Source organism: Bos javanicus, chromosome 15, assembly GCF_032452875.1.
Source record: "Bos javanicus breed banteng chromosome 15, ARS-OSU_banteng_1.0, whole genome shotgun sequence".
NCBI lineage: Eukaryota > Metazoa > Chordata > Mammalia > Artiodactyla > Bovidae > Bos > Bos javanicus.
The window spans coordinates 30,000,001-30,016,148 of NC_083882.1; the positions used below are offsets into that span (position 1 = coordinate 30,000,001).

General features: G+C 57.0%; 3 protein-coding genes across 7 annotated transcripts; 1 reads left to right on the forward strand and 2 right to left on the reverse strand.

Annotated features, from left to right (window-relative positions):
* The first annotated feature begins 252 nt into the window (after positions 1–252).
* RNF26 (ring finger protein 26) lies at positions 253–3,072 on the forward strand. The gene has a single exon (XM_061440589.1). The coding sequence runs from the start codon at positions 845–847 to the stop codon at positions 2,144–2,146; it is 1,302 nt and encodes a 433-aa protein (XP_061296573.1). The 5' UTR covers positions 253–844; the 3' UTR covers positions 2,147–3,072.
* Positions 3,073–4,904: 1,832 nt separating this feature from the next.
* On the reverse strand, positions 4,905–7,429 carry C1QTNF5 (C1q and TNF related 5). Of its 3 annotated transcripts, none has more exons than XM_061440593.1 (3): positions 6,992–7,429; positions 6,140–6,396; positions 4,905–5,796 (listed from the first exon to the last, which is right to left on the reverse strand). In XM_061440593.1, exons 2-3 carry the CDS (start codon positions 6,351–6,353, stop codon positions 5,279–5,281), a joined length of 732 nt encoding a protein of 243 aa, XP_061296577.1. In that variant the 5' UTR covers positions 6,354–6,396; positions 6,992–7,429; the 3' UTR covers positions 4,905–5,278. The 3 variants fall into 3 exon arrangements, with proteins under 3 accessions (XP_061296577.1, XP_061296575.1, XP_061296576.1); XM_061440591.1 differs by having other exon boundaries at positions 6,677–7,425; XM_061440592.1 differs by lacking the exon at positions 6,992–7,429 and having other exon boundaries at positions 6,140–6,644.
* A 132-nt stretch (positions 7,430–7,561) lies between these two features.
* On the reverse strand, positions 7,562–14,018 carry MFRP (membrane frizzled-related protein). Of its 3 annotated transcripts, none has more exons than XM_061440586.1 (13): positions 12,384–14,012; positions 12,159–12,261; positions 11,928–12,041; positions 11,647–11,808; positions 11,295–11,508; positions 10,728–10,858; positions 10,484–10,609; positions 10,186–10,262; positions 9,666–9,814; positions 9,025–9,197; positions 8,774–8,896; positions 7,876–8,003; positions 7,562–7,786 (listed from the first exon to the last, which is right to left on the reverse strand). In XM_061440586.1, the coding sequence occupies exons 1-13, from the start codon at positions 12,435–12,437 to the stop codon at positions 7,562–7,564; spliced, it is 1,779 nt and encodes a 592-aa protein (XP_061296570.1). In that variant the 5' UTR covers positions 12,438–14,012. The 3 variants fall into 3 exon arrangements, with proteins under 3 accessions (XP_061296570.1, XP_061296571.1, XP_061296572.1); XM_061440587.1 differs by having other exon boundaries at positions 9,025–9,155; positions 12,384–13,513; XM_061440588.1 differs by lacking the exon at positions 7,876–8,003 and having other exon boundaries at positions 7,566–7,786; positions 12,384–14,018.
* Between the last annotated feature and the right edge of the window lie 2,130 nt (positions 14,019–16,148).

Below are 16,148 nucleotides of genomic sequence, written 5' to 3' on the forward strand. Positions count from 1 at the left end.
TGAGACGACTGAGCCACGGCACACACACAAAGTCCTGCTCCTTTAGGGGGCGGGGCTGGGGCAATTCGCCTATGCTCTTCAATTGACCAATCCCCGCCTCAAGGGGGCGGGGATTTCAATCTGTTTCCGCCCCACCTCTGTAAAGCACTGAATGTGTTTGGGCACCGTTCAAACGGGCCAATGAACGCTCGATGTTTCCTGTGGTTGGTTCTCACCGATTGGCCAGAGTTCGTCGCCCCTCCCTCCTTGACATGCCTCTTGCCCTACCCTTTCTCACACAAGATGGCGGCGCCCAGCGGAGTAGAGGCCGCGCCTGGGGTTTGCTGAGGCTCGTTCCCTTCCCTCTTGCTCCCTTAGGCGCAAAGCGCCGCGAGCCCAGAGAACGGGGGCCGGGAGGGGACAGGGGCACCTGCGTAGCTGGACCGCGAGCCTGCGCCCAGCCTGCGCCGCCCCCACCCGGCCCCGGCCTGGCCCGATCCCTTCCGTTCCCGGTGTTCTCTCGATCTGACCCATTGCCCGGCCGTGGTACGCCACCAGCAGGCCTCCAAAGCTGAGATTTTTCCTCCAGCCCGGGATCACTTCGACTTTAGAGATGTTTGGCTTCTTTCTTCCCAAACAGACCGCCTTCAAAACCGGCAGTCCTGGACCAGCACCTGGCCCCCTTTCCCTCCCGAGACTCCACTTCTTCTAACCCAGTTTTTCCTCAGTTTCTCTCTGATTGGAGAGACGGTTCACTTCCCTTCCAGATTAATCCCTGAGCTCCCTTCCCCCCAAATATTGACAACCCTGATACCCCCCTCAGCCGGGAGCCAGACTTCTCTGGGACCAACCCCATAGCCCTATCATGGAGGCTGTGTACTTGGTAGTGAATGGGGTGGGCCTGTTGCTGGATGTGCTGACCTTGGTGTTGGACCTCAACTTCCTGCTGGTGTCCTCCCTCCTGGCTTCCTTGGCCTGGCTCCTGGCCTTCATCTACAACCTGCCACACACGGTACTGACTAGTCTTCTGCACTTGGGCCGTGGAGTCTTACTTTCACTGCTGGCCTTGATTGAAGCTATGGTCCGCTTCACCTGTGGGGGCTTGCAGGCCTTGTCTACGGTACTGTACAGCTGCTGTTCTGGCCTGGAGAGTCTAAAGCTCCTGGGGCACCTGGCCTCCCATGGGGCACTTAGGAGCCGGGAGATCCTCCACCGAGGTGTCCTCAATATGGTCTCCAATGGCCATGCTTTGCTGCGTCAGATCTGTGACGTCTGTGCCATCACCATGAGCCTGGTGGCCTACGTGATCAATAGCCTGGTCAACATCTGCCTCATTGGCACTCAGAACTTCTTCTCCCTTGTGCTGGCCCTGTGGGATGCAGTGATGGGACCACTGTGGAGGATGACAGATGTAGTGGCTGCCTTCCTAGCCCACATTTCCAGCAGTGCTGTGGCCATGTCCATTCTTCTCTGGACCCCCTGCCAGCTAGTGCTGGAGCTCTTGGCCTCAGCTGCCCGCCTCCTGGGCAGCTTTGTGCTTGTCAATCTCACTGGCCTGGTGCTGCTGGCTTGCGTGCTGGCAGTGACAGTGACTCTGTTGCACCCAGACCTCACCCTGAGGCTGGCCACCCGGGCGCTCAGTCAGCTCCATGCCCGGCCATCCTACCACCGGCTCAGAGAGGATGTTGTGAGGCTCTCTCGGCTAGTTCTGGGCTTGGAGGCCTGGCGCCGAGTCTGGAGCCGTAGCCTGCAGCTGGCGAGCTGGCCAAACCGGGGAGGGGCCCCTGGAGCCCCGCAGGGTGGCCCTAGGAGGCTGCCCTCAGCCAGGACATGGCGACAGGATGCTCTTCCTGAAGCTGGGCCCCGATCGGAGGCAGAAGAAGAGGAGGTCAGGATGGCCAGAGTGACGGCTGCCCGGGGCCGGGAGAGGCTCAACGAGGAGGAGTCTGTAGCTGGGCAGGACCCGTGGAAATTGCTGAAGGAGCAGGAGGAGCGGAAGAAGTGTGTCATCTGCCAGGACCAGAGCAAGACAGTGCTGCTTCTGCCTTGTCGGCACCTGTGCCTATGCCAGGCCTGCACTGAGATCCTGATGCGCCACCCCGTCTACCACCGCAACTGCCCACTGTGCCGTCGGGGCATCCTGCAGACCCTCAATGTCTACCTCTGAAGGTTTCCTCCCTCCCTCCTGCCCACCCCTCCATGCTCCACGCAGCCACCTGCGCTCAGACAGCGTTCACACCTGATCTCTGGGTCCCGGCCTGCATCCCCTGCTGCCCCGACAGTCATCGTGCTGAGTCTCTAAGCTGCATCTCCAGGACTTTGAAATGGGAAACCCTGGAAGACTGTGACTTGGGTAGGGGCAGGGTAACAGCTTTTCCTTACCCTGTGTGTCCTGTGATGCCGAGGGTGGTGAGGGTGTCATTCTGCAAGGCCCTGGAGACTGTTCACTGTGGACTCCCCTCCAGCCAGGGCCCACCCTGATGTCAGCGGTGGGGACTCCCCCTGCTTCGCTTCTGGTTTTTCTGTTGCGGATTTGTAGGTTCTCTCCCTGCACCCTCCCCACTTCCTTCCCAGCTTCTTCAGCCATGCACATCAATGTCATTTGGGTATTTTGGCAATTCAAGGGCCTTAGAATTATCTTGAACATTTGCTTTCAGCTGGAGCTGCTATGCTCTGGCAGGCTTTGGGGGTAGTATCTCTCAGGTGCCCTTTGAGCTGCTTCTACCTGTTGTGATCTTACAAGGCTCCCTCCTTACCTGACCCAACAGCTGGGATCAAGAATTACCCCCCAGGTGTGTGTGTATATGTGTATGTTTGCACCTGGCTTTGGGACCATGTACCCTCTGATACCCGGCATCACTGGGAACCTCAGGAGGGATAACCAGATTTCTGTTCCTCTTCCTTTCACTCCCCACATCACAGAGAGAAAAATGGCATTCCCCTTCTGTCCGTCTCTCCCTGCCACTGGGGAGGGCAGACTGTGCACATTTCACTAGAGTCCAAATACAGAAGAAGCCGGGGCTGAGGGGCATGCAGCTCCCTGAGGGGTCCGTCTGGCCCAGGATTCAATGAATAAAGTTGTGTTACAGCTCTGATGGCCTCTGCGTGCATCTTCGCACGGGTGAACGGTTGGTTATGCTAATGGATGCTGCAGCAGGGTCTTTCAGTCCCAAGTGTAGTTGATGGGGGAACTGGCAGGGGAAGAGCTGGATAGGGTGCCTTGGGGAGAGCCCGTGCCCTGTGTGGCTAGATTTGCTTTTACCTTCTCCAATTTGTGCCCTCTCATATGCATGGCTTTTGGAAAGCTATCCCTATCTTTTCCAGGCTTCCCTGGTGGCTCAGTCAATAAAGAATCTGCCTGCAGTGTGAGAGACCTGTAGGGTTTGATCCCTGGGTTGGGGAGATCCCCCGGAGAAGGGCATGGCAACCCACTCCAGTATTCTGTCCTGAATCCCCATGGACAGAGGAGCCTGGCGGGCTACAGTCCATGGGGTCTCAAAGAGTCGGACACGATTGAGCGACTAAGCATAGCCCTATCTTTTCCATTTTGCCAGAATTGAGCCCTCGGAAAGAGGAATGTGAACTTACCCATTGAGCAAGTTTTTCCTCTAGTGCCACTCTTTCCAGGAGAGAACTTGGGGTTCCTGCTGCCTGGAGTCCGATCTATCCTGAGATCCCTGAAGGAGTTGGTGCTTGTCTTTGTGTCTCTTGGCAGAGAGTGGCGCTATGATGGGCTGGAGCATAGCTGCGGGGCCTCTTCTTGGAGAGCTGGGAGGCCTGCCTCTAGCTCATTTAATGGGCCCAGTCCCCATTGGTTATATCAATCCTCACATGACCTGCAAAGGGGTGGGGGGGGGGGCGGGACACTACCCCATAATTGTATGTTAAATGTAGGAGCGTAATGCCAGGGACAGCCTTCTGGAAGGAGGGGAGGGGGGAAAGGGGTAGGTCAGGAGGAAACGCTGAGGAGAGGCCCCTCCACTTTTGTGTTGAGAGCCTGAGCTGATGTGGGCCTGGCAAGCCCAGCTTTGTTAGTCCTTGGGTTAGGGGCGGGACAAGGCAGGGAGACTTGAAGGGGCTCTGCGGCTAGCCTCAGACTTAGTGGCCCGGCCTAGCACAGTGAGGGAGCATTCCCCACATCCACCTTGGAGTGGAGAGGCCTGAGGAAGGGCTTTTCTGCCCCCCTTCCCCCAACCCTGGAGGGGGAGATGACCAAAGGGAGGCTTAGTTACTTCCAGTCTCTGTTTAATGTGAGGATAAACATTTTATGAGAGAAGATAAACTTCCTGAGCTGGGAGCAAATAACCCTATTATCCCCCACCCCCATTTGGAATCCTACTGGGAGACCTCAAAACCCTTCCTCGACCTAATCGCCCTAGTAGCCAGGAGCTCAAGCTATCTAGGGTCACTGCTGCATTCTGGAACTAGGGCGCCCCCTTGTGGCAATCTCCAAAATGACATCTCTAGACAGTCAGGGACACTTCACTTCCCTGGCATTAGGGACAGAGAAATAGTGTTCCAGTCATCCAGGAAACAGGCACATAGCCAGAGCAGGCATGGGTGAAAATCCCAAGTTCCTTTTTGTTGGTCAGGGCAGGGACGTGTGTCTTGAAGCTCCAGCCAGTTCTTATGACATCTTCGAGTTAGAAAAAAGGTGTGCCTTCTTGGGAGGCCGGAGTCCCCCACCAGGACACCATCCCTAGCAGGGCGCTCCTGTTCACAAACTACACCGCTTGGGGGGCAGCTCCGTGGACTGGGCCTCTTCATCACCTGGGCCTGTTTTCTGTATCTCCTGGTCCATAGCTCCATCTAGCCTAAGAGCCCTCCCTTCTGCCTGAACACCCTCTCCCTCCACCCTGCTCCCTTGTCTCCCCATTCTCAGAATCAAAGTATCTCCACCAGTAAAGAGAGACTGAAGCCAGTAGGAGGGTTTTATTAGATTTATTGAATGATCTCTGAGAAAAAGGGCCCAGGAGCAGGAGGGATGAGGGAAGACCCAGAGAGACAGGGGACCAGAAAACGAGCACTGCACCTTGGGGTCCCGGGCCAGAGCAACTGGGGGGAACTACCGAACTCCTTTGATCTAGGGCAGAAATCCAGCCACTGCCCCATGCTGCCAGCCCTCATCTCAGCCTTGATCCCCATTCCCTGCCGGCAGCAGAACGGAGAGGCCCCCACCCCACCTCTGCAGTCATTCAGGACATTCCAGGGGGGCCAGCCCTCCCGGGTGATGGGGCCGTCGGTGTCACCTCCTCCTCCCCTAGGAGTGAGACAGCATGAGCTCACTTTGCAGTGGGCATCAAGCGAAGACAGGGGAGTTGTGCCAGTCAGAATACACTAGAAATCCAGAGAAGGTGCTGTCTGTCTTGATGCTGGCGTAGATGCCAATATAATCCCCCACGCCCACCTGTACCCACACCTGGTCTTCAGGCTCCAGCCTCACCATGGCGCCCCCGGAGAGCGAGGCTGGCTTGGGCCACCCCCCGAAGAACTGAAAGAAAGAGGCGATAGACTCGCCATTCTTGACCAGATCAAACTGCAGGCTAGCCCGGTAGACGGTGGCGTGGACGGCGAAGTAGTAGACCCCGGGCACCTGGCAGGTGAACTTGCCGGTGACGGCGTCGTAATGTCCCTGCTCGTTCACCAGCACGCGGTCGAAGGGTAGGGGCGCGTCCGACGGCGGGGGCACCCGGCTCTCAGAGCGCTTAGCGCTGAAGGCGGAGCGCGGAGGCACCGAGCACTCGCCCGCCGGCCCGGTTGCCCCCATGGGTCCCGCCTCTCCTCGCGGCCCGGGCTCCCCACGCGGCCCCGGGAGGCCTGAGGGTGGGAAGGGGAGGGAAGCAGAGCGGTTAGGGTGAGCCCGCCGGGGTCCTCCCGCACCCTCCCTCAGCCTCCCAGCCGCCCCTTCCCGGCTGCGGCCGCCCTGCGCCCCAGGACCCCCATCCCCGCTTCCTGCAGGGCTCGGGGCGGATCTGAGGGTCCCAGGGGTTCCGGCTCCCGCCGCTGAGTCACTCCTCTGCGGGCTCCCCGATCTGACGGGGTCGGGCGGGGACGGGAGCGGCGCCCCCTGGCGTGAACCCCTAGCTCGGGACCCCGCGGGCAAGAGCCGGGCCGCGCTCACTGGGACGTCCCCACCGATTGCCGCCGAGGCGCCGCTTACCCGGCCTCCCGCCCTCGCCTTTCTCTCCCGGAGCCCCGGGCGCGCCATCGCGGCCGTCGCGGCCGTCGCGGCCCGGCAGGCCCTGGCTGCCGTGGTGGCCCGGCGTGCCGGGAAGGCCCGGGTGCCCCGGGCACAGGCTGGGGATCTTGTTGTCGTCCAGAGGGGCCGAGCCGGTCGCCAGGCCCAGGAGCAGCAGGGCGAGGAGCGGCCTCATGGCGCTGGCACGCGGGGCCCGGACGCCGCGGGCCTCTGGTCGTCTGTGGGCCGGGCAGGACAGGAGTCGGGACCAAGAATCCTGGGACCTGTCTCGGTCCCCACTCCCGGCGCGGCCGGCTCGGTCCCCACCCCACTGCCGTGTCCCTGAGCGAGGCTGAGTGGCCGCGTGGGGAAGAAGAAGAGGGGTCCCTAGACCTGGGAACCTCTAAAGCCCCGCGCCGAGGGAAGGACAGACCGGACCTCCCTCCTCCTCCGGCCCCGGCCGGCGCCCAGTCTTTCCCACAGTCCCCTCCCCCAGCCCCATCTCCCCGCCCCACTCACGCCCCTCCCGGCGCCCGGGGCTGCTCGCTCTTCGGGGCTCTGGCTAATTCAGACCCTCCAGGTGACCCCAGCGCTGTCTTCCCTGCGCTTCTCTCCAGCCAGGCTCCCCCCGCCCCCGGTGTCTCCCTGGTCCTGGTTCGTTCCTTGCCGGCTCTGCTGTGCTCCTCCCAGACTCCAAGAGGAAACCAGTTGCTCGGGGGCCAAGAGCCCGGGCCGGGAAGTAGCAGGGAAATAACTCGTGGTGTCGCGCGGCGGCCGGCCAAAGTTTCGGGGAGAAAGGAGGGAGAGGTTTGAGGCGGGCACAGAGAGGCAGACCTGTGAGAGACAGACGCTCAGGGCATCCATAGCTCCAAGGAGCTGGAAGCAGAGATGATGCCGCGACAGAATCCAAGGATAAATCCAGAAGAAATAGAAGCTGAGAACTGAGGGTGGAGGGTTCTAGAGCAGTAGACAACTGGATGACCAGGGCTCAGAACAGACCCTGCCACATGACTAGACTCTAGATGACATTTTCTGTTGAATAAATGAAAATGTCAGAAGGCGGGGTGATAGCCTGAAAAACCAGATGGGAGATGGGGAAGGCAGAAGACAGGAAGTCAAGGTCAGAGACTTGGGTGGGAAGGGGTCCAGATTGTCAGTGGTACAGCATGAAGTCAGGCCAGCTGTTTGAAGCAGCTGGGGAAAGTAAAGGGATGGGGGAGGATCTGGGAGGGTGGGAGGAACCCACTAGTCCCACTGAGGACTCCTCTTCCCCTCCCTGGGAGGACCCCGAAGTGAGGGGGATGGGCAAAGTTCCATGTTGGGCCCCTTGCCTTGCTTCCCTGCCTGCCTACCCTGATGGGCAAAGGAGGGTGTGTAGCAGAGAGCAAGGGCCCCGCCTCAGGGTCAGGGCTGGGCACAAGCCTCCAGGCCAGCTGCCTCAGGCAGCCTGTTGCAGTTGAAGGGCCAGGGGGTGCCCAGTAGCGCCAGGCCAGACTGGCACTGGCGCTCTGCCTCCTGGCAGACAGAGCGGCAAGGGGGAAGGACACTGCCTAGTGGGGTGCAGTGGGGCACCAGCAGCCCGCAAAGGAGCCTCCGGAAATTCTGGTAGCAGGGCAGGCTTGTCAGGCTCTGTGGAAGGAAGAGAGGATCCCTCAGGCACCTGGCTCCCCAGGTTCCCTCCCTTCCTGGGGGCTCCTCCTTATCTCTGCTTGGAGCACCTTGTAACCTCTGAGGACCTCCACCACCTCTTCCTGGGTGGTCATGCCCACCCAGATGTTAGGGAAGGCCGTGGTGTTGTAGCTCAGACCGATGCACATCTCCACCTGGACAGGCTCACAGGCCAGCTCTGCGGGGAGGGGAGGGGAGGGTCACCCTGGGGAGCACTCACTAGCTGTGTGACTGGGGACAAGTCACCTAATCACCCTTTATGGGTCAGATGGGGCTTGTTGTGAGAACCAAAGGAGATAATACAGAAAGAAAGTGAAAGTGTCAGTTACTCAGTCATGTCCGACTCTGCGACCCCATGGACTGTAGCCCACCAGCCTCCTATGTCCATGGAATTCTCCAGGCAAGATCCTGGAGTGGGTTGCCATTGTTGTGAGAATCAAAGGAGTTAACATAAGATGTTAACATAATATAAGATGCCTTATATACATGTCGAGGGGTCCTGTTCTCGGGAGCCTACTCCAAGCATCTTTCGCCAGCCCTGGGCATCATGAAGGCACTTCAGTGATCTCAGGGAGCAAGGGTCACCAACATTGGCAGAACCACTAGCCATCTGGAAGGAATTCCCCTGGGCTCACCCACATTTGTGAGGTGGGCCCTGGAGAGAGCCTGTCTCTGTGTGGCAAAGGCCAGACTGGTTCTTGAAGCCTGAACCATCGGCTCCCAGATTCCCATTTGCCTTGGGGGTAACTCTAAATGCTGTTGCCATGGCTAGGGGAGAATCCCTTCAGGATTTGGTAAAGTGGTCCAGAGTCTGAACAGGGGGCCCCCAGCCCCCATCAGGAAGGATAGGGGTAACTGTTAAGAGGTGTGCCCGTGGGTTTCTCTGGACGGGCACCCAGCCTTCCCATGCCTGCCAGCCCTGCCCGCAGTGCAGGGCAGGCTCCTCACCTGGGGGTGGGAACAAGGGGCTGCTGCAGTTGTCATCGGCGCAGTCTCGCCATGTGCTGCACATCCATTGTGGACTCTTACACCCTCCATCCTGGCAGGACAACTCTCCGGGCCTACAGGGGCCTGCAGGCACGGGGGGACATGTCTGAATCCCCATGACCTTCACTGTGCCCGAACCAGCGTCTAGAACCCTTCCCCATTCTTCTGGAGGCGCCCCTACTGCCCACACCCAAGCGCCCAGGGCCACCTACTCTCTGTGGCGTTGAGGGCCCGGTAGGTGGCTGAGAAGCCCCCAGCGCTGAAGCCATGGTCTGTCCTAAAGAGCACTGCCAGCTGGTGGCGCGAGGAGATGAGACGTGGGGGTGGCTCTGCTCCACAGAACCTGTCCACAGCAGGCAGCAATCCTGGCATTGGGCCCCCCTGGCTGGGCGAGTATGCATGAGGCCTCTTACAGGCCCGGGGGAGACCCAGGTGTTCTGGACGATGCCGGAGGGGATGGGAGGCATAGTCATTGACTCATGGGAGGAAGACACACGTGTTCAGTAGACAAAGTACTAGACACACTGCTTGAACTTGAGCCACTTCCACCTGGGGAAAATCAGTGAGGGTTCTGGGGGAAGTGGAAATGGACCCAGGAGAACTGGGAGTGGGAGAGGCCTGGGGAGGGCTTCCTGGAGGAGGCAACGAAAGGAGTCGAGGCAAGAGGGACAGGCACAAAGGTGCGGAAGGACAAGCCTCTTTTTAAAAAGTGTGACAGTGAGGAGACCTCCAGCTTGGTGCAAGAGAGGACAATGAGGCTACTGAACGGGTGTGGTAATTTGTGGGCAGCCTTGACGTCAGGCTGTGGAGACAGGGGTGTATCCTTGGCTCCTCCTGTGGCTCTGCCCTGTACCTGTCCAGGAGGCTGAGGGCTCCAGAGCTGTGGGCCTCGTACACCTCCACGTAGTCAGACTTGCACTCGTCCTGAGCTTCCAGGCTGAAGTTGTGGAAGAGCAGTTCGACGCCATGTCCAGCAGGCACTGAGATATGCCAGGTACAAAGCTGGGGGAGGGCACAGGTGGGGTAATTTATGGGTTCCTTCTCCTGTTCCAATCGGGGTCCCCAGGCTGAGCTCCAGACGGGCTTTCCCTGGTTGCAAGTTGGGTAGGGAGTGGGCGGGCTTGGCCTACACCACTCTCAACATCGTTGGTGGAAGGGCCTTTAACTTGTCTGGTCTCAGAGATAAGCTTACCCAGCACAGGAGCTGGGTACCTAGTAAGCACTTAATAATGTCCCCTTCCTGTTTGCTTGATCTCTGGTCTTTCCAGGTACAAGGAGTATCTGCCATGCCGTCCTCAATTGCACTAACCCCGCTGCTCAGGTGTGCCCACATGTGCCCCACTGCCCTCCCCATGGAGCACTAGCTGGCTTACCTGTTGGTGAGGGTACTGCTGCAGGTAGCTGGGAGCAGAGAAAGTGCCCTCAAGCCCAGTCAGGTTCCCCCCACACCCTGTAGAGAGGAGGGGCGGAGGCTCATGAGTTTACTGGATCTGTGCCTTTCGCCAGTAGGCCTGGCAGTGACAGTGGCGAAGAATCTTGTCTGTGCCCATGGGAAACAAGTTATGGGTCAGAAGGATGACCAGGCAGGTTTGGAGCTGGGCCAGGCCAGGGTGGGGTCCAGCCTGCACCTGGATCAGACGGTACCTGCCCCAAGGCTGATCGGACCTGTACCTGGAAACTTGGCACTGCAGTTGGTCTCGTCACTGCCATCAGCACAGTTGGCAAAACCGTCACACACCGAGTCACGCAGCAAGCAGACGAACTGGTCACAGGGGAACTCCTCGTGGGCACAGCTCCCTGGGGGTAGGCATCTGGATTCAGAACCCTCTAGAGTCTCTACCCCTTTTTTAGGGCTGGGAGCGGCTGGAGTTGGCCAGTTGACGGGTAGCCGGGCATTTGGTGGGAGAACACTCACCGTGTCCAGGGGCCACAGCCTGGTACCAGGCATGGAAGCCAGATCCTTCCACACTGCTGTCAGAGACGAAGGCCACCCGGAGGCGGCTGGCATTGGTGTTGAGTGTGGGGGGAGGCACCCTCCCACATACTCTGCAAGAAACCAGATTGGGGATGAGAGGGGCTCAGAGCTCAGGGCCAGCGGGAGTGGAGCCTGCCTGGGCTCTGTGGTCCTCTTTCCTGAAGCCCCATCCTGGGGACGATGTGTCAAAAAAGGTTCTGTTCCTTTCCAGCAGAGCTGTGACCTCCCTGGCACCTGCTTGTCCATCCTTGAACCATTGATTCATGGGAAAGACATGTGGGAGCTCCAGCTTCCAGATTTGGAAGCCAAGGTCAGAGAGGGGAAGTGACCTTCCCAAGGTCATATAGTAAGATGGTGGCAGAGCTGGGCGCAGAGGCCAAGTCTCTCCATTTCTTCCTCCCAGTCAAGAGTTTCCCTCTGCACCTCCCTGGTTCTGCCCTCCAGACAGTCATTCAGTACAGGGTGGAGAGAGTGGGGGTTGGGATCTCTGGGAACAGAGGAACCTACCTGAGGAGGGGGCCTTCAGGCTCGGGAGAGATTTCCAAGCGATCGAAAAGACAAGAGGCCACACTCTCTGTGCTGAGAGTTTCGATCTTGAGCTGTATTGTGTGGTCTGTGGCCACCTGGATATGCCACACGCAGTGGGCGTTGGGTGGGTAAGGGTCTGGGTAGTTGGGACTGCTGAAGAAGCCCCTTGGGCCGGGAAGGAGGCCCCCACAGGCTGCAGAGATGGAAGTGAGCGTTCAGAGGTCAAAAGAAGAGAGAGTTTTGTTTTTTTTTCCTCAAGGTGCCTCTTCCTGCATACCCCTCTCCTGCCATCTTGGGCCCTTCTCCAGGAAGATCAGCCCTGAGTACTCACTGGACTGGGGTGCGAGGCTCACTCCTGCCTCCGGTTGCCCTTTAGGGGTCCCAGTTGCCTGGGAGGTGGTGGTGGAGGTGGCAGGGGTAGTGCCAGTGGTGGCGAGGCCTCGGGAAGGCAGTGGATGGTAGGTGGCCCACGGTGAGGTTGTAGCCTGCAATTCTGGAGGTGACAGGATGGGGGAGGGGGCTCAGAGGCTCTGGATCCCTTGGGGGCATGGGCAGAAGAGCTCATGGAGTCTCATCCTAAAGCCCTTCTTCCTGCAGGCTCTGGGGACTTACGGGCCAGGATGATGGCCACCAGCAGCCCGAGCAGCAGGAGCAGCAGGCCGGCCAGCAGGAGGACACACAGCCAGGAGAAGCGGCAGTCTGGCTGCAGCCGTCGGGGATGCCGACCTGCGGACACGCAGGGCGGAGTTTTGAGAGCCCTCTCCCTAGGGCGTCCCTCACCTACCATCCTGAGCTGCCAGGCCTTTCTTGTCCTACCCCCGGGTCACCCCCTGAGATGGTTACCATGCCAGGGAGCTCGGGCGCTGCAGTCGGCGTCCTCCTGGAGGGCGGGGAAGGGGCAAGGTGGCCCTGATTCAGGCTCGAAAGCAGGATTGCAGAACTCAGTCTGAAGGGAGAGATCTGAGGGCTGAAGGCCAGTGGCAGTGCTGCCTGGCAGGTGTGCTCACGGGGCACGGCGGCCCTAGGCAGGCGTCTGGGGCTTGTGGGAGCGGCCCTGGTGGCCCTTACCTTGCTCAGCTCTGTCGTCTCCACACAGAGGACGATATCTGAGCAGTCCTTCATGGCTCTAGGCTCTGCATGGCTTTCTGGAGTCCCTGCGACAGCAGCGCAAGACCCCAAAGAGCCCACTTCCTGCCCCAGTCCCCCTCTCAAGGGGCGGCCTCTGCTCCCTGAAGCCGAGGGCAGTCGGGCTAGACCAGCTGTCCTGCTGCCCTAGGCAGACTGGCTCAGGCTGCTGGCTATTCTGTCTCTGTGTGGGGGAAGGAACAACAGCCAGAAGGAATTCGCAAAGGCATGGAATGGTCGCTTAATCCAACTCAGCTGAGGGTGCTGAAGTCGAGACCCTGGCACACAGCAGTGGTCCTTAAAGGCACAGGCCATGGCTGAGGACATCCTGCACAGGAAGCTGGGTGCTCTGTGTGGGCTGTGGCGGGGAGCTGGTCACCCCCTTTCTTAATCTCACTGAGGTGTTGAATGAGTGCTGGGAGGGAAGAGGGGCAGTGGGGCATCTTGCAAGCATGAAGGAGCCTTCAAAGCCAGGTGTGAGGACTTGGCAGCTTCAAAGCCCGTGAGTCCTGAGGGCCCTGGACAAAAACAGAGGCCTTCTGCTCCTTCCAGGCTTCTGAGGTGGCTCAGGCGTAAAGAATCTGTCTGCCAATGCAAGAGACGGGAGTTCAGTCCCTGGGTGGGGAAGATCCCCTGGTGAAGGAAATGGTAACCCACTCCAGTATTCTTGCCTGGGAAATACCATGGACAGAGGAGCCTGGTGGGCTACAGTCCATGGGGTCGCAGAGAGTCAGACAACAGTTTAGCGACTAAACGACAATTGCTCCTTGGCATCTGGGTGACTGAGGCATTACCCAAGCTGGGTCTTTGAAAGTCCCACTAAAGCACCTGGGTGCCCAGGGACAAGAACATGGTGTGGGTGGGACATGGTGTGTAGGGGCTGCTTGTGAACTTGAGGGGTTGGCTGCTTCTTCCTGGGCCGCTTCAGGCTGCAGGAGAAAGGACAGAGGAGGAGAAGGTGCCTGAGGCCTTGGGCAGGGTCAGGGCAGGCCCTTCAGTAGGGCTGTTAATTCTGGTGGGTGGTGCCATCTGCTGTTGCAGGATAGAAAATCTGCCCTCTGCAAACTACATCACTCCGTGCCTCTCTCTCCAGGAGCGAAGTTCTCCTGGAAAATCCCCGCCTGGCTCAGCTGTCCGCAGGGAGACTGGAAAGGGATTGTCATCTGTTTTGACTCGGCCATGCTCGGGCTGAGTTGGGCAGGGCAGGAGGTGGGGAAGCAGTGTATTTTTTTTCTACTGTTTGTAGAATCTGTTACATACTAGCCCTGGGTGAGAGGTTCTGAGTGCAATTTCTCTCCTTGCATCACTGAGTCCGCATAATCCTTTAACAAATGATGGCCTACAGCTCCGGCTCCGGGAGGTTCAGTAACTTCCTCAAGGTAACACAGCTGGTGAGATACCGAGACAGGAGTTGAACCCAGGACTGGGAAAATCCAAAACGCACATTTTCTCAGACACCTCTGTGCCTCTACACTGGCCCCAGGCAGGCTGGTGACAGAGGGGAGCTAAGTGAGGAGCCCAGCGGGGAGAGAAGCAGGGAGGCTGCGTCTGTGACCCTGAGGCAGCTTTCCTCACACGCACACATCCAGCTCCTCTCTCTTTCTTTTTATTTATTTTTAATTTTAATTTTTTTAAACACCAAAAACATTTTTGTATTGGAGTATATAGCCAATTAACAGTGTGATAGTTCCCAGTGAACAGCAAAGGGACTCATACACACATACACATGTATCCACTCTCCTCCCAACCCCTCTCCCATGCAGGCTGGCTCAGAACATTGAGCAGAATTCCCTGGGCTATGCACTAGGTCCTCATAGGTTACCCATTTTATATATAGCAGTGTGCCTCAGTCCATCCCAAACTCCCCCTGGCAAACGTAAGTTTGTTTTCTTAAGTTTGTGTCTCTCCTTTTATTTTTTAAAAAATATTTATTTGGCTGCGCCAGGTCTTAGTTGCCCTAAATCTTTGATCTTCGTTGACACATGCAGTCTCTTTAGCTGAGGCATGTGGGATCTCATTCCCTGACCAGGGATCCAACCTGGACCCCTGCACTGGGAGCTCAGAATCTTAGCCTCTGGGCCACCAGGGAAGTTCCCTGCTCCTCTCCATTCACCCGCGGAGGGCCCTGGGGCACTTTTGTCTAGGGGAGAAAGCTTTCCTGGGTCCTAAGGCTGGACTGTTTTTAGGGGGTTTAAAAGGTCAAAAGTATTGTCCATAAATAACACAGGCATTGTTTGTCCTTCTCCCTTTCATTCCTGAGCACACAGCATGGTTTCATGAGGCTGCCTGAAGTGAAGCAGGTGAGAATCCAGCCAGGTGTTAATGAGATTTGCAAAAATGTAAATATTATCCTTCTTCCTCAGTTCTTTTTGTTTTGGAAAATGTAGTTTTATTACTCAGCCATTAAAAAGAGTCCATTTGAATCAGTTCTAATCAGGTGGATGAAACTGGAGCCTATTATACAGAGTGAAGTAAGCCAGAAAGAAAAACACCAATACAGTATACTAATGCATATATATGGAATTTAGAAAGATGGTAACAATAACTCTGTGTGAGAGACAGCAAGAGAGACACAGATGTATTGAACAGTCTTTTGGACTCTGTGGGAGAGGGCGAGGGTGGGATGATTTGGGAGAATGGCATTGAAACATGTATAATATCATATGTGAAATGAATCACCAGTCCAGGTTCAATCCATGATACAGGGTGCTCGGGGCTGGTGCACTGGGATGACCCAGAGGGATGGGATGGGCAGGGTGGTGGGAGGGGGTTCAGGATGGGGAACACATGTACACCCATGGCGGATTCATGTCAATGTATGGCAAAACCACTACAATATTGTAAAGTAAAAAAATTAAAAAATAAATAAAACTGAGATTAAAAAATAAATAAATACAGAATCCAAACATGGCTAAAAAAAAAAAAATTTAAGGGAATTCCCTGGCAGCCCAGAAGTTAGGACTCTGTGCTTCCACTGCAGGGGGTCACTGGTTCGATCAGGTGGTTTAATCCCTGGTCACAGAACTAAGATTCCACAAACTGTGTGGTGCAGCCAAAAAAAGAAAGAAAAGAAAGAAAATGTTACTTATGTTAGCATATAAAAGATTTACTGTTATTTTAAAATTTTATTTAAAAATTAATAAGTATTTGGATTCCTTTCAAATTTTAACATGGTAAATATTGATAGCTATAACAGGCAGGGAGACTTCTTGGAAGAGGTGGACATTTGGTCTAAAGTTAGAGAGTTGAGGGACTTCCCTGGTGGTTCAGTGGATAAGACTCTGTTCCCTATGCAGGGGGCCTGGGTTCTATTCCAGGTCAGGGAACTAGATCCCAGATGCTGCAACTAGGACCTGGCATAGCCAAATAAAACTTCTTTTTAATTAAAAAAAAGTGAGAGAATTGAAAAAGATTTTAGTAGGTAAAACTTGGGGGTTGGGTAGGGATTCCAGAAAAGAGGGGCTGCTTAGCACTGTGGGCCTCAGGAGCCTGGGTTGTAACCCCTTTTAAGCAGGGAGTGGCTTGGTCAGAACTGGGTCTCAGAACAGCCCCTGTTTGTGGGGAAGTGGTAGAAAGGAGGCAAGGGGGAGGCAGGCAGGGCTGGAAGCTTCTCTCTGGCTTTGCCCTTGCCCTCGGCCATCCTCCACGACATCCTTTGCAGTTGGCTGCTTCCTGAAAGTATTCATAGGAGGGGAGGTAAACTGTGTG

Bases quoted from the DNA above. Each gene is read 5' to 3' on its own strand.
- RNF26 (XM_061440589.1), top strand. From the start codon at position 845: ATGGAGGCTGTGTACTTGGTAGTGAATGGGGTGGGCCTGTTGCTGGAT.
- C1QTNF5 (XM_061440593.1), bottom strand. From the start codon at position 6,353: ATGAGGCCGCTCCTCGCCCTGCTGCTCCTGGGCCTGGCGACCGGCTCG. The intron at 5,797-6,139 runs GTAAGCGGCGCC...TCCCACCCTCAG, and splicing joins AGGCGAGGGCGGGAGGCCGG to GCCTCCCGGGGCCGCGTGGG.
- MFRP (XM_061440586.1), bottom strand. From the start codon at position 12,437: ATGAAGGACTGCTCAGATATCGTCCTCTGTGTGGAGACGACAGAGCTG. The intron at 8,897-9,024 runs GTAGGTGGCCCT...CCGTGCCTGCAG, and splicing joins GGCCCTCAACGCCACAGAGA to GCCCCTGTAGGCCCGGAGAG. The intron at 7,787-7,875 runs GTGCTCCAAGCA...TTCCTTCCACAG, and splicing joins AGGTCCTCAGAGGTTACAAG to AGCCTGACAAGCCTGCCCTG.